Here is a 15282-nt window from a genome sequence, read left to right on the forward strand (position 1 = left end):
TCCACTCTCAGTCTCTGAGCACAGAAGCAAATGAATTCAGGAAGGTTCATGCTTAGGGCTGACTTTCACTGAGTGATGGATTAAGACATCAATGGAAGGAAGCATTTTCACAGAAATGGATTTGAATTCAAAACTCAAAACTTATGAGATGGTGAGGGCAACACTGCTAAGGAAATTAATGTCACCAGTTGGCTTAGGTAATGCTCAAAAGAATTCCCTTAATATATGTCCTCATCATTCTTAAATTTAAAAAAAAAAATACCCATCTTGCATACCAAGCGTTAAAGGGCAAATTCAAAGTATAATTTGTCAGAGGACAGATATGAAAAATATAGCAGCAAAGGACACAATATTAATACCACTGTTTCAGTAGTTAATTTACTTAAGTTGCCAACACTGAGTTGGCAAAGCTTTCATTTTTATACATAACAAAAAACAATATCACAAGTCTTACAACAAATTTGTAATGATGAAAACAGTAAGAGTTTGCTCAAGATGGAAATAAAGCATGCACAGATCTAGAAGACAAATATGAATGTGTTCCTGTGCCAAAGCCCTTCAATGAGCAGAACAAGAGAGTTTATTTTTCAGCAAAAGGCTGTTGCAGTTTTTGCTGTCTTTTTACATTCACATAATGGTGTCTTCAACAGCTGAAAGAAGTGTGGTTCAAATGGATGAACAAAAGTCAAGTATGATTGGTTTCTTTGTATAGTCACTGTGCCTGCAATATATAATGATGGGGAGAAGAAGCCGAGAAAAAAAAAGCATTGGTCAATAGTTAACTTGATATATAATAATACTGCAATTGTAAACATGGACTATTACAATTATGGAATCGTCTTCCAGGATGGTAGAAACCTGACATTTGACAGTTAAACAAATCTCAAAGCATGAAACGGTGTCAAATGCTCTGAGCTTATCCAGTGAGTACCTGAGTTCTTTACACCAAATGAGGTCCCCATTCTCCGCTGACTTAGTTGATCTCAGCCAGAGGTGATGGTGGTAAGGGGTGAATTCACTTCAGCGGTGCGGGGTGGAGGGGGCGGGGGTAGGGTGTCCGGAACAGAGGCCGGGGAAAGATTAGCAGGCTGGGGGAAGTGGTGAGAAGGATCGGTGGCTGTGGATTGGGGGAGTTAGCTTGGAGTGAGGAGACAATTGGGTGTTAGGATTGGAGGCTGAGGAGGCAGGGGGAGGAGAGCAGGTCAAGGGACCGGTACGGTTGTGAACTTTTGTTAAATATGAGTTGAACGCAGAATTCCCACTTCTCCCGGCTCCCTGTTCTGCCAAGTAAATGTGAAAAATTTAACTTGTAAGGGAGCTGGGTCTGATTTTACATTGCAACCGGTGTTGGCATAGTCTGCCTCAGGAGAACCAGTCTTGAAACAAGGCCTCAAACAAGTATTCGGCTCTTTGCATATGCAAAGAGCCCAATGCCTGTTTCAGTTGTGGCTCTGGCTGTCTGGTGTTCTTCTTCCCAGTGTGGTGGACAGCGCACCTTCAGTCAGAATGCTTCCTTATTGGAGGGTTAGGCAGGCCAGTTAGTGCTTGGAAAATAGAAACTGCGGTTGAATTCATGGGCCTGTCATTTCGAAGGCTCAGGCACGAATAGTGGTCATTGGGCAAGATACCAGCAGGTGTCTGGTACCCAAGGATTCACAGGTCAATAAGGAACCAAACAAAGGAGGACAGAAAATATGAAAAGAGGACAAAATTTGGCCAAGGAGCGATCAAACCTCTGTATTAACTGTGGAATAATATCAATACAGGCTTATCGTAAATCATATAGAAAATGTTGATGAAAATGTGTGAAGTTCAAAGCCTGTCTGAAAATATGTCTTGAAATCGAAATTGTATCTCCATATATATAAAAACCAAAATACAACATCTGGAGCTTTGCTAGTTTGGAAGTCTTTTTTCGGTCACAAACCAATGAAGTTAATTACTGATGATTATCTTAATATTTTATATACTATAACTTAACGTTATTAAAAATAGAGAAAGTTGACAATGATTAACTTACTTACTTGAGTTATTTTACACCTTCCATATTCCATTTTAACCTGTAACAAGATAAAGGATGTTGACAAAACTCTGTATGGTTAAGCTCTCTCTTTTTCAGACAAATTTCCTTGTCCTGTTCAGGAAGCTGACCAGCTCTGCTCCAGTTTACATGAAAATCTTATCTCCCTTGTTGCAGGTTATTTACAGACCCAAATAATATAAAGGCACATGTTCAACCTTGTTGAAACAGATTGTCATCACTGACACTTTTCTGCTGATCCCCATTTAAGTGATATTATAAAGAGAGCTGCTCAGATCTCAAGCAGATGACCTCTTGTTGCTCTTGAATAAATACCACCGAGCCTTGGGGATTTATTTGTTTTGAACCCTTTTAGCCTGCCCTATTTATGGTGTGGTGATTGATGATATTTGTGATATCTTTATTTGGAGACAGCATGTTAACTCATGTCTTCCCTTGTGAATACTGAGAAAGTAGGCATTCAGAATATTTACTACAACATCTTCAGTTTGTAGCCCGTTTGCACCTTTAATGCTTTTCACCTCTTCTGTGGCTGCCTCTTACACTAATGCACCACATTATGAGAACATAAATTGGGAATTCTGATAAAGTGAGATCATATAAGGAACAAGCTAATTAATGATCAAGAGAACTGAGCAACATAAAACAATAGTAAAGGTTCCAACAATATTTAGGCATCAGCAGCCTGGACACATACCATGATGGAGCCTATCAAAAATGCACATGCCTGGTATCAATAGGGACATCAGAAGTTGATCTTATTTAATTTTAGATATTATTACATTTCCTATTAGGAATTTACACTGAAAAATATATTTGCACCACTTTGGATTTGTGATTCTGGGCCAGCTCGGCGATGTAGTCACACAAGTAAAGAAGTTATGGATAAATAGGTATGTGATGTTCATATAATTTAACTAATTTGTTTTTAGGAAACAAAATTTGTAATAAACCAACAGGTTTGGTGAATAAACTATTACTGGCCAATTTCTTAGAATACATGATTTGGGGTCAAATTAGTGAATGTTTGGAACTGCATGAGATAACTTGAAGAAGACTAATCTTGAAAAGCAAGGTAGGACTCGATTGGGCAGCTTATTCAAAGAACTGGCACAGGCAGGATGGGTCAAATCATCTCCCTTTAGGCTGTAAGATTCTATGAACCTATTGTCAAGGACTGCAACAAAAAATTAATAAAGACAAAATTTGTTTCACATGTCTAAAAGTATTTTTAAGAACCAACTTACCATATAAAAGGAATGTAATATATGTATTTTAGGAGGCATTTGACAAGCAGGGTTGCTACTAAAATTTAGGCATTTGGTGGAAGAGGAAATGTAATGGTACATTTTAATATGATATTAAAACCAAAGGTCCAGGATTGGTAGTGATATACCCAGAATGTCAATGCTGGGTCCAATTTTGTTCTTGATATGCACAAGTGATAAGGAACAACATAGCAAAATTTATTGATGACACAAGAGCATAGGGGTTTGCAAACTAGGGCAGACTGTAAAAGATATCATGGGAAGGTTATATGGTAAGTATAATTTAAGGTGAAGAAGTGTAACATGATGCATTTTGAAAGGAAAACAAAGAAAGGGAGTATACGCTCAATCAAAAGATGCTGAAATATCTGGAAGAACAGAGACTTAGAAATTTGAATGCCCCTTAGATCAAGAGCACAGGGGCTGAGGTGTGTGCTGCATGCGTCTGCTCACATAGGTACAGGTACACTGTGAAACTGGTGCTGGCAGCTCATTATAACAGGTCAGGCATGCGCCTGTGTTACCAGCCTGGGCTTCTGGCTGTGCACCTGCTTGGGGGAGAGAAATCAGGCCTCTTTGATGCCACTCAAAGGTAGCTAACACTGCTTGAGTGAGAACTGCATTGTAGCTGCAGACAGGAATGGTTGCGAGACCTGAAGACTGAAACTTTGGGTTCTCTGGTACTGCTTTGGATGGTTTTAGAAGGATGGAGATCCTGTTCTATCCAGGGCGATCAGGAGGCCCTCCAGGCAGAAACTCGGTCTCCATTGGGAAGAGGCAGCTGAAGAGGTCAGTACAAAGAGTTTAGCTCCCAGATCATGCTGTAATATCGAAAAACATTCAACGACTGCACCAGAGTTGTCCAGATAAGATTCTTGTCTCTCACCTTAATTATTCTCTCCTTGTGCCTGCACCATTTGCAGCCTCATTGCTCATGACGTTCTCCTTGCCCGTTTCCCTTCACTTTCGCCCAATCACTGTCAGACATCATTCCACCTCCATCTCCTCCTACTCACACAAATTATACCTCCTACTCTCACTTTCCCACGCCTCATATATTGCACATATAATTTACCATGATAGGCACACTCTCTAAAACAGTTATCAAGACTGACAGCTGCACACACCGTCCTTTCTTGCAGGGGAAGATAAGATGATCAGATGTAAGAGCAGAAGTAGGCCATTCGGCCCATCGAGTCTACTCCACCATACAGTGAGATCATGGCTGATCTGATAATCCTCAACTCCACTTTCTCGCCTTTTCCCCATAACCCTTGATTCTCTCATTGATTAAAAATCTGTCTATCTCAGCCTTGAATATACTTAACGACCCAGCCTCTACAGCCCTCTGAGGTAAAGAATTCTAGAGGTTGACTACCCTCAGAGAAGAAATTCCTCCTCATCTCTGCGTAAATGGGTGACCCCTTACTCTGAGATTATGTCCTCTGGTCCTAGACTCTCCCAAGGGGAAACAACCTCTCAGCATCGACCCTGCCAAACCCCCTAAGAATCTTGTATGTTTCAATAAGGTCGCCAAGTTTGTGGATGATACAAAAATAGGTGGGAAGGCAAGTGGTGAGGATGACACAAAGGGGCTAAAGAGGGGCATAGACAAGTTAAGTGAGTGGGCAAAAACGTGGCAGATCGAATATAATGTAGGAAAGTGTGAGGTTATGTTAACTTTGGCAGGAAGAACAGAGGAGCTGAATATTATTTAAATGGAGAAAGACTGTAGAAAGCTGCAGCACAGAGGGATTTGGGGGCCCTCATTTATGAATCCCAAAAAGCTAACATACAAGTTCAACAGGTAATAGGGAAAGCAATGGAATGTTGGCCTTTATTTCAAAGGGAATGGAGTATAAAAATATCCAAGTTTTGCTAAAACTATACAAGGCACTAGTTAGACCACACCTAGAATACTGTGAACAGTTTTGGTCCCCTTATCTAAGGAAAGATATACTGGCGTTGGAAGCAGTCCAGAGAAGGTTCACTAGGTTGATCCCAGGCTTGAAGGATTTTCTTATGAGGAGAGATTGAGTAGGTTGGGCCAGTACTCACTGCAGTTTAGAAGAATGAGTGGTGACCTTATTGAAACATGTAAGATTCTTAGGGGCTTAACAGGGTAGATAGTGAGATGTTGTTGCTCCCTTGTGGGAGAGTCTGGGACTAGAGGGCATAATCTCAGGGTAAGGGGGTACTCATTCAAGACAGAACTAAGGAGCAATTTCTTCTCTCAGAGGATAATCATTCTGTGGAATTCTTAACCACAGAGGGCTGTAGATGTTGGGTTGTTAAGCATATTCAAGGCTGAGATAGACAGATTTTTAATCAGTATGGGAATCATGGATTATGGGGAAAAGGCAGGAAAGTGGAGTTGAGGATTATCAGATCAACCATGATCTCATTGAATGGCAGAGCAGGCTTGATGGGCCAAATGGCCTGCTTCTGCTCCTACGTCTTATGGCTCTCATTATTCTAAACTCCGATGAGTACAGGCCCAACCTACTCAACCTCTCCTCAAGAAAATCTCCCCACACCTTCGCATCAACCTAGTGAACTTTCTCTGGACTGCCTCCAATGCCAGTATATCTTTCCTTAGATAAGGGGACCAAAACTATTCACAGTATTCTAGGTGTGGTCTAACAAGTGGCTTGTATAGTTTTAGCAAGACTTGGATATTTTTGTACTCCATTCCCTTTGAAATAAAGGCCAATATTCCACTTGCCTTCCCTACTACCTGCTGAACTTGTATGCTAACATTTTGTGTTTCATGCACAAGGACCCTCAAATCCCTCTGTGCTGCAGCTTTCTTCAGTATTTCTCCATTTAAATAATATTCAGCTCTTTTATTCTTCCTGCCAAAGTGCATAACCTCACATTTTCCCACATTATATTCCATCTGCTAAGTTTTTGCCCAGTCACTTAACCTGTCTATATCCCTCTGTAGACTCCTTGTGTCACCCTCACAAGGCACCCTTGTGCCTCCCCACCTATTTTTGTGTCATCCACAAACTTGGCGATAGTACATTCACTTCCCTCATCCAAGTCATTACTATATAATGTAAATAATTGTGGTTCAAGCACTGATCCCTGTGGCACTCCACTGGTTACAGGTTGACATCTTGAAAATGTCCCTCTTATCCCACCTCTGTCTTCTATTAGTTAACCAATCCCCTCCCCATGCTAATAAACTACCCCCAACACTATGGGCTCTTATCTTATTAAGTAGCCTTATGTGCAGTACTTTATCGAACACCTTTTGGAAATCCAAATAAATTACATCTACTGGTTCCCCTTTATCTATCCTGCTTGTTGCTTCCTCAAAGAAGTCTAATAAATTTCAGGTCAAGCATGATTTCCCCTTCTTGAAGCTGTGCTGAGTCTGCTTAATTATATTATGCATTTCTAAACGCTCTGCCATTATATCCTTTATAATAGACTCACTAATATTTTCCCAATGACGGATGTTAAGTTAACTGGCCTATAGTTACCTGTTTTTTGTCTTCATCCGTTTTTGAATAAGGGTGTTACATTGGCAGTTTTCCAATCCTCTGGGACTTTTGCAGAATCTAAGGATTCTTGGAAGATTACTACCAGTGCATCCACTATCTCTGTAGTTACTCCCTTTAATATCCTAGGATGGAACCCATCTGGTCCAGGGGACTTATTGGCCTTTAGCCCCATTAGTTTCCCCAGTATTTTTTCTCTGGTGATTGTTGTTGTACTTATTTCCTTCCCCCACCCCCAACTTTTGCCCCTTGATTATTTAGTATTTTTGGAATGCTAATAGTGTCTTCTACCGTGAAGATTGAAGCAAAGTATTTATTCACCTCCTCTGATGTTTCCTGGTTCCACATTATTATTTCCCCAGCCTCATTCTGTAAGGGGTCTGTGTTCACTTTGGCCTCTCTCTTCCTTTTTATATACTTAAAGAAGCTCTTACTGCCCATTTTTATAATACTTGCTAGTTTACCCTCAAAATTTATTTTCTCCTTCTTTATTTTTTTTGGTCATCTTTTGTTTGTTTTTAAAACTTTCCCAATCCTCTGAGTTACCACTAATCTTTGCCACATTGTATGATTTTTTCTTTCAATTTGATACTATCCTTAACTTTCTTGGTTAACCATGGTTGGTTTATCCCCTTCCTTGAATCCTTCTTCCTCACTAGGATATATTTTTGTTGTGAGTCATGAACTGTTTTCTTAAATGTCTGCTATTGCTCATCAACTGTCTTTTCTGCTAAATTCCCTATCCCAGTGCACTCCAGCCAACTCTGCCCTCATTCCTTTGTAATTACCCTTATTTAAGTTTAGCATACTTGTTTCTGACACAAGTTTCTCACTCTCAAACTGAATGCTAAATTCTACCATGTTATGGTCACTGTTTCCTAGGAGATCTTTTACTCTGAGATAATTTACTAAACCTGCCTCAATACAGCTCAAAAAAAGCCTGATCCCTGGTTGGATCCACAACATATTCTAGGAAACTGTCCTGAATACACTCTATGAATTTTTGCTCCTGGCTCCCTCTGCCAATTTGATTTTCCCAATCTACGTGAAGATTAAAGTTACTCTCGATTAATATAATGCCTTTTTTTTTTACATGCCCTCATTATCTCCCAATTTATTCTCTGTCCTGCAGTATTGCTATTTTTTGAGGGCCTATAGACTACTCCCACCAGTGTCTTCTTCCCCTTGTTACTTTTTACCTCCTCCCATATGGTTTCTCTATCTTCTGATCCAAGATCATTTGTTGCCATTGTACTTATTCCATCTCATACTAACAAAGCTACCCCACCACCCTGTCCTCCTAAAAGTCATATGCCTCTGAATATTTAGTTCCCAGCTTTGATCTCCTTGTAACGATGACTCCGTAATGTCTATAAGCTCATACCCATTAATCTCTATTTGTGCCGTTAATTCATTTATTTTGTTCCGAATAGCACGCGCATTTAAGTAAAGAGCCATTAATTTTGCCTTTTTTTTAACCATTTTTTCCCCATTTGACGCTTTTTTATATGTTTGTACATATGTTTGTACACTCTGTCTCTTCCAGTCATTTTCTGGGTATCAATACCCAAATAGCTGTCCTGCAAGGCTGCCATAACCTTTTGCTTGGTAAACCTAGGTATTCCCTCTCCAGAACCTTCACCCCCTCTATTTAATTTAAAGCTCTCTCTACAGCCCTGATTACTCGCTTTGCCAGAACACTGGTCCCAGCATGGTTCAAGTGAAGCCCATCCCACCGATACAGCTCCCTTCTATCCCAGTATTGGTGCCGGTGCCCCATGAACTGAAACCCACTCCTCCCACACTAATCTTTAAGCCACGCATTTAACTCACTGTCTTAATTTACCCTATGCCAGTTTGTCCATGGCTGAGGTAGCAATCCCGAGATTATTACCTTGGAGGTTCTGCTTTCATTTTAGCTCCTAACTGTTCAAATTCTTTCAGCAGAGCCTCCTTTCTAGTCCTATCAACGTCGTTGGTACCAACGTGGGGGACGACGACAACTGGATCCTTCCCCTCCCACTCCCTCTCTAGACCTGAGGCGATGTCCTTAACCCTGGCATTGGGCAGGCAACAGAGCCTTCGGGAATCACACGCATGGCTGCAGAGAACAGTATCTTTTTTTTCATTCATGAGATGTGGGCTTCGCTGGCTGGGCCAGCATTTATTTCCCATCCCAAGTTGCCCTTGAGAAGGTGGTGGTGAGCTGCCTTCTTGAACTGCTGCAGCCCATGTGGTGTAGGTACACCCACAGTGCAGTTAGGGAGGGAGTTCCAGGATCTTGACCCAGCAACAGTGAAGGAGCGGCGATATATTTCTAAGTCAGGATGGTGAGTGACTTGGAGGGGAACTTCCAGGTGTTGGTGTTCCCATCTATCTGCTGCCCTTGTCCTTCTAGATGGTAGAGGTTGTGGGTTTGGAAGATGCTGTCTAAGGAGCCTTGGTGAATTCCTGCAGTGCATCTTGTAAATGGTACACACTGCTGCTACTGTGCGTCGGTGATGGTGGGAGTGGATGTTTGTGGATTTGGTGCCAATCAAGTGGGCTGCTTCATCCTGTCAAGCTTCTTGAGTGTTGTGGGAGACGCACTCATCCAGGCAAGTGGGGAGTATTCCATCACACTCCTGACTTGTGCCTTGTAGATGGTGGACAGGCTTTGGGAAGTCGGAAGGTGAGTCACTCACCACAGGATTCCTAGCCTCTGACCTGCTCTTGTAGCCATAGTATTTTTATGGCTAGTCCAGTTCAGTTTCTGGTCAATGGTAACCCTCAGGCTGTTGATAGTGGGGGATTCAGTGATGGTAAGGCCATTGAATATCAAGGGGTGATGGCTGGATTCTCTCTTGTTAGAGATGGTCATTGCCTGACACTTGTATGGCACGAAAGTTACTTGCCACTTGTCAGCCTAAGCCTGGATATTGTCCAGGTCTTGCTGTACTTGGACATGGACTGCTTCAGTAACTGAGGAGTCACAAATGGTGCTGAACATTGTGCAATCATCAGTGAACATCCCCACTTCTGACCTTATGATGGAAGGAAGGTCATTGATGAAGCAGCTGAAGATGGTTGAACTGAGGACACTACCCTGAGGAACTCCTGCAGTGATGTCCTGGAACTGAGATGACTGACTTCCACCAACCACAGCCATCTTCCTTTGTGCCAGGTATGACTCCAACCAGTGGAGAGTTTTCCCCCTGATTCCCATTAACTCCAGTTTTGCTAGGGCTCCTTGATGCCACACTCAGTCAAATGCTGCCTTGATGCCAAGGGCAGTCACTCTCACCTCACCTCTGGAAAGTTCAGCTTTTTTGTCCACGTTTGAACCAAGGCTGTAATGAGGTCAGGAGCTGAATGGCCCTGGCAGCACGCAAAGTGGGCGTCAGTGAGCAGGTTATTGCTAAGCAAGTGCCGATTGATAGCACTGTTGCTGACCCCTTCCATCACTTCACAGATGATCGAGAGTAGACTGATGGGGCGGTAATTGGCCGGGTTGGATTTGTCCTGCTTTTTCTGTACAGGATATACCTGGGCAATTTTCCACATTGCTGGGTAGATGCCAGTATTGTAGCTGCACTGGAACAGCTTTGCTAGGGGCACAGCAAGTTCTGGAGCACAAACCTTCAGTACTATTGCCAGAATATTGTCAGGGCCCATAGACTTTGCAGTATCCAGTGCCTTCACCTGTTTCTTGACATCACATGGAGTGAATCGATTTGGCTGAAGACTGGCATCTGTGATGCTGGGGACCTCCAGAGGAGGCTGAGATGGATCATCCACTCGTCACTTCTGGCTGAAGATTGTTGCAAATGCTTGAGTCTTATCTTTTGTACTAATTTTGCACCTAATTATTCTGACCTCTACCACTACTACGTCCCTACTACCTCCCCCTATTTGAATAGCTCTATGGTCAGTTCGCTCATCCTCCCTGCAGTCTCTGCTCTTGTCCACACAGCTCGCAAGAACTTCGTATCCAGTAGACAATTGCAGGGGTCAAGGCTCCTCAAACGCTACCCCCGGGTCCCCATACCTGCCTCAGCTGCAGTCACACCCTCCTGCCCCGATCACAGACCAAATTTGAATTACCTAATCTGAGGGTGTGATCGCCTCCTGCAGCAAAGTGTCCAGGTAACGTTCCCCCCTCCCTGATGTGGCGCAATGTCTGCAGCTCGGACTCCAGCTCCTCAACTCAGATCCGAAGTTGCTCGAGCTGCAAACGCTTAGTACAGATGAGTTCACTCTGGATCACCTAGGTGTCCAGCAGTGCCCACATGCTGCAGCAGCAACACATCACCCATCCTGTCATCACTATCATATTTTATTTAATTAATTACTCCAGTATCCCTGCTCTTCACACTTGAAGAATCCCCCACTCTTTACACGACAGTAATTAATTTTTTTTACACATGTAACAATCTCATACTTAACAAGCTATTTTTAAGAAAAAGAGACTAGAGACCTAAACACAAACTAAAAGACCTTGCTTTTACCTTCACACAAAAAATGAGGCAACAGTCGGCAACCGGAGAATCCAGAAACCATCTGTATGCCCCTTCCCCACCAGGTAGATTTACAGGAGATCATGGGGTGAGAATGAACGATACTCACAGTGGCCAGAATTTGGATGTCAGCATGCGGGGGCGTGTGTCCCGACATCAGCGTGCACCATTTAGATATTACCTTCGGCAGGCGCACACCGGGGGCAGCTGTGTACCCGCTGAACTGTCAATGGCCCATTAAAAAAACAATTAAAGCACTTATCAATGCTGCCTGTTCAACCTTAAGGTTGGCGGGGGGTGGGGCAGGCGCAGACCCCAAGCGGCCTTCACGTTTTTCAGGACACCTCATCCACGGACAGGATGAGGTTTCCTGGAGGGTTCATTAAATAAAGTAATTAATTCTGGTGAATCTGGCTCTCCATTTAAATGAATTGAACATCATGAAGTTCCTGTACTTAACAGATATGGACTAAACTCACCACAGAATGTTGGGATTTGTTCATTTCAGTCTAAATTATAGCAACATTCAGTGTGTAAGATCAGAAAATTAAATGGGTAAGGCTGCTTGTTTGGCTATAGTAAATTCTGAACCTGTATTACCAAACCATATGACTGGAGCCCTTTCTCTTTGCAATCCTTTTAGAATTTAAATGACATCCTATCTACTTTAACACTGCTCCGCATTAGTTAAACCACCAGTCCAAGTGTACCTTATCTAAAAACTCTAATTTGCTTATTCTAAACCAGATTTTTCATTAATTGGCCAAGATTTTGTGGTAAGTGGCAAAGGAGCAGTGCTCACCATTAGTTATGCTGAGGTTGCTCACAGACGCATTATGACCTTTTGAGTGGCAACTTGTGGTACTTAGAAATTCTTGGAAATCACATTTCCCAGCTGATGTGACACTGTCACAGGATGGGGACATGTGTAGGTCATTTTTATCTGTCTTTGTTTAAAAATTTCAACCTGAACCCTGAGGCAGCTCCGTGCCTCGGGGAGATTTCCGCACTCTTTTGCGCGCATGCACACGAAAGAGCGCAGGCCCCCGACTCTCCCTCCTCCCCCTGCCCACGCTGAACTTGCCGGGCGGGCCTTAATTGGCCCACCCACATAAAATGGCGGCGCGCAGCCAATCGGCTCTGCGCTGCTCCTGATCGGCTTGCCTGACAGGCAGAAAATTCTCCCCACCGTAGCCTTTTTCCCTTCTTACTTCTACCTGACCCTAGACTCTTAATGTGACAAACAAGAGGTCAATGAACAGGCTCCAAGGGGTCCACCAGAACATGTCACCTTGTCAGAAAGACAAAGATGGCCCTCAATTAACATAAATATAAAACATACAAGCACAATTTGAGTGCAAGCCTCTTTCAGCTGAAATAATCTCCATTGATCCAGACCCGGTGTCGAATGGGGAACTTCTGGTCATTGAGAAGCATGTGGACAAGTGGACCAGCTGGAACACCCTGTCACTCTGGAACAAGGCAGGTTTCTGTGGAAATCAGATTGGACAGATTGCCTCTTGCTCAGTCACGAGATTCCCACTGAGAATGCAGTGCTTACTCAGAGATTTCAGGGAAGGTTCTAAAAATGATGTTGAAAAAACTTTTAAGAAATTCAGGAGGGTTCAAATTCTATTGGGGGGAGAAGATTTCAATGCTGCAGAATTAGATGGAGCAGAAAGACACATTGACATTTCTGAACACGAGGGATTACAGCGTGGGTCAATCCAGTGAAACTTTACAAAATAACCAATGATACCCGCAACTGCTTAAAACTGATTGCTTTGTCTATTACAAAGCAGTTCTGCTATTGCCACCAAAACAACCTGTGTTCCTACTGTTTCTGTCCCTGGCTCAGTTTATGTACTATTGAAACCGTCAGCCTTGTCTTCAGTATTGCTAGATTTAGTTATTCCAACACGCCACTGGTGGGCCTCCCATGTTCTATGCTCCACAAACTTGAGGCTGTGCAAAACCCCGCTGCCTATGTCCTAACTCACACCCAGTCCCACTCACCCATTCCCCCTTTGCTCGCTGATCTGAACTGGCTCCTGGTCAAGTAACACCTCTACTTTAAGATTCCCATCTTTGTTTTCAAATCCCTCCAGGGCCTCTCTCCTCACACACCAGCTGGATTAGACTGCCTGCTTTAGGTCACTGGACACTCAGAGCAGCCCAGAGCAGCTTGAGTTCATCCACACAGTCTCCGAAGTGTCATTAATGGAAGTTCAGCAACCTTCTAAGCTTGGCTACTGGGGATACACTTCATGGGAATACGACGTTGGAGTACCAGGACAGATGTGTGAGCAAATGTGAAAGGCTTGAGGGATTACAAAGGGGCAATTCTTGATTAATCTGATTGTCAGTCATTCAAATATGAAGCGAGTTGTTTGAATAAAATTTCTGCTTTCTGGAATTCAAACCTGCTGTCAGGGACCCTTAAATTATGCCCATGGTTATGGGGTACTGCAAGAGTCCTCTCAAACAGTCAAACATCCGTTCTGTTGAAGGATCATGAGGACTCGAAACGTCAACTCTTTTCTTCTCCGCCGATGCTGCCAGACCTGCTGAGTTTTTCCAGGTAATTCTGTTTTTGTTTTGGATTTTCAGCATCCGCAGTTTTTTTGTTTTTATATATATATTGCTTGAGGACGTTTGAGTCAGGCACCGGGACAGAGCAATTTCACAAAAGAATCCTACAGCCAGGATGGGTTAAACGTTATGACAAACTTCCTGAATCATTCCTGCTCATAAGCCGATGTCTGCAAATGGCAGCTCAAACCAATATGGCAAACAGCACAGTCCTGGTGTGGAACAAGGGTGCACACACACCACCAGCCACAGTGAATCCCTCGGCATCAGTTTTAGGTCCGAAAAGTAGGTGTGACACTATACATTTCTAGAAAATGTGAATCAGGCCACGATAATATTCAATAGCATTTTGTGGCTTATAAATAGGGGTTTGGAATACAAGTTCAAAAAGGTCACACATTTCTAAAAGAAATATTTAGGCCACAGCTTGTCTCTTGTGTGCCGTCTGCAGCCCAGAAGCCATAGAGTTTGTAGAAAGAACATACCAGAGAGAAGAAATTTTTTATATAAGGAGAGATTTGGGTCTATTTCTACCAACACAGGTAAGATTAAGGGGAGATTTATTTTCTTTTGAAATTATGAATTTTGACGGTTCATATATTTAGTCTAATTGGGAAGTCAATGAAAAAGAGTCATCCACACAAAATTGTCTTGAAGTGTGTGGACAGCATTTGGTTGAAAATTCTTCACACAGAGTGTAAAAGGAAGGAATATTTTACCACAGAGGTCAGTAGGGATAAAGACCATTGCATCCTTGAAGAAAAATTTGATCAACATTTGAAGTGGAGCAACATTGGGTGGAGTAGTCCCAGATTTGCATTAAGTGTGGTAGCGGGTGGGTAAAACGACGTTTTATTCACCAGCCGCTATGACTGCTTCTCACGCCGTGTCATCCCAAACCAGCCGCATTAATTACGCAATCCCGGCTGGTTTCCATGGCAGGTGAGCTGATGTGAGCCATCACCTTGCTGCTTCATCACATTGGGCAGCACATATCTCAGTGTTTCCAGCCCACAACTGCCACATGGAAGACATGGCCCCGAAAGGCAAAAAGACTTCAGCAACCCCCCCCCCCCCACCCGCCGCCACCACCCGCCGCCACCACCCGGTTTAGTGATGCCTCTCTTGAGCGTCCTTTGGATACTGTGACGTTCCGCCGTGATTTCCTTGACCCCCCCCCCCACTCTGGCCGCAGGAGGGGAAGCGGTGGTCGGCGCTAATGCCCTGCAAAAGAGGACAGCCACCCAGCGCCGCTACAGAATGAATGGTGTGCTCCATTCTGCCAGGGTAAGTCACTCTTCTCATCGCTCTCAAATCTCACACTCTCAAACCCATCACACACCCACAGGAACCTCACTCACTGCCAGTTCATGGGA

The 15282-nt window shown here is 43.2% G+C and overlaps 1 protein-coding gene across 8 annotated transcripts in view; it reads right to left on the reverse strand.

Annotated features, from left to right (window-relative positions):
- Positions 1-362: 362 nt before the first annotated feature.
- dtnba (dystrobrevin, beta a) overlaps positions 363-15282 on the reverse strand; it is a 464573-nt gene continuing 449653 nt past the window's right edge. For 6 of the 8 annotated variants that reach the window (XM_041188318.1, XM_041188316.1, XM_041188314.1 and 3 more), the window contains 2 exons: positions 2025-2060; positions 363-721 (listed from right to left, as the gene is read on the reverse strand). In XM_041188318.1, coding sequence (XP_041044252.1) covers positions 2056-2060 — 5 coding nt within the window. In that variant the 3' untranslated portion in view covers positions 363-721; positions 2025-2055. Of the gene's footprint in view, positions 722-2020; positions 2061-15282 lie in introns of all 8 variants that reach the window. The other 2 variants (XM_041188315.1, XM_041188313.1) reach the window with 1 other exon arrangement.

Source organism: Carcharodon carcharias, chromosome 5 (assembly GCF_017639515.1).
Source record: "Carcharodon carcharias isolate sCarCar2 chromosome 5, sCarCar2.pri, whole genome shotgun sequence".
Lineage (NCBI taxonomy): Eukaryota > Metazoa > Chordata > Chondrichthyes > Lamniformes > Lamnidae > Carcharodon > Carcharodon carcharias.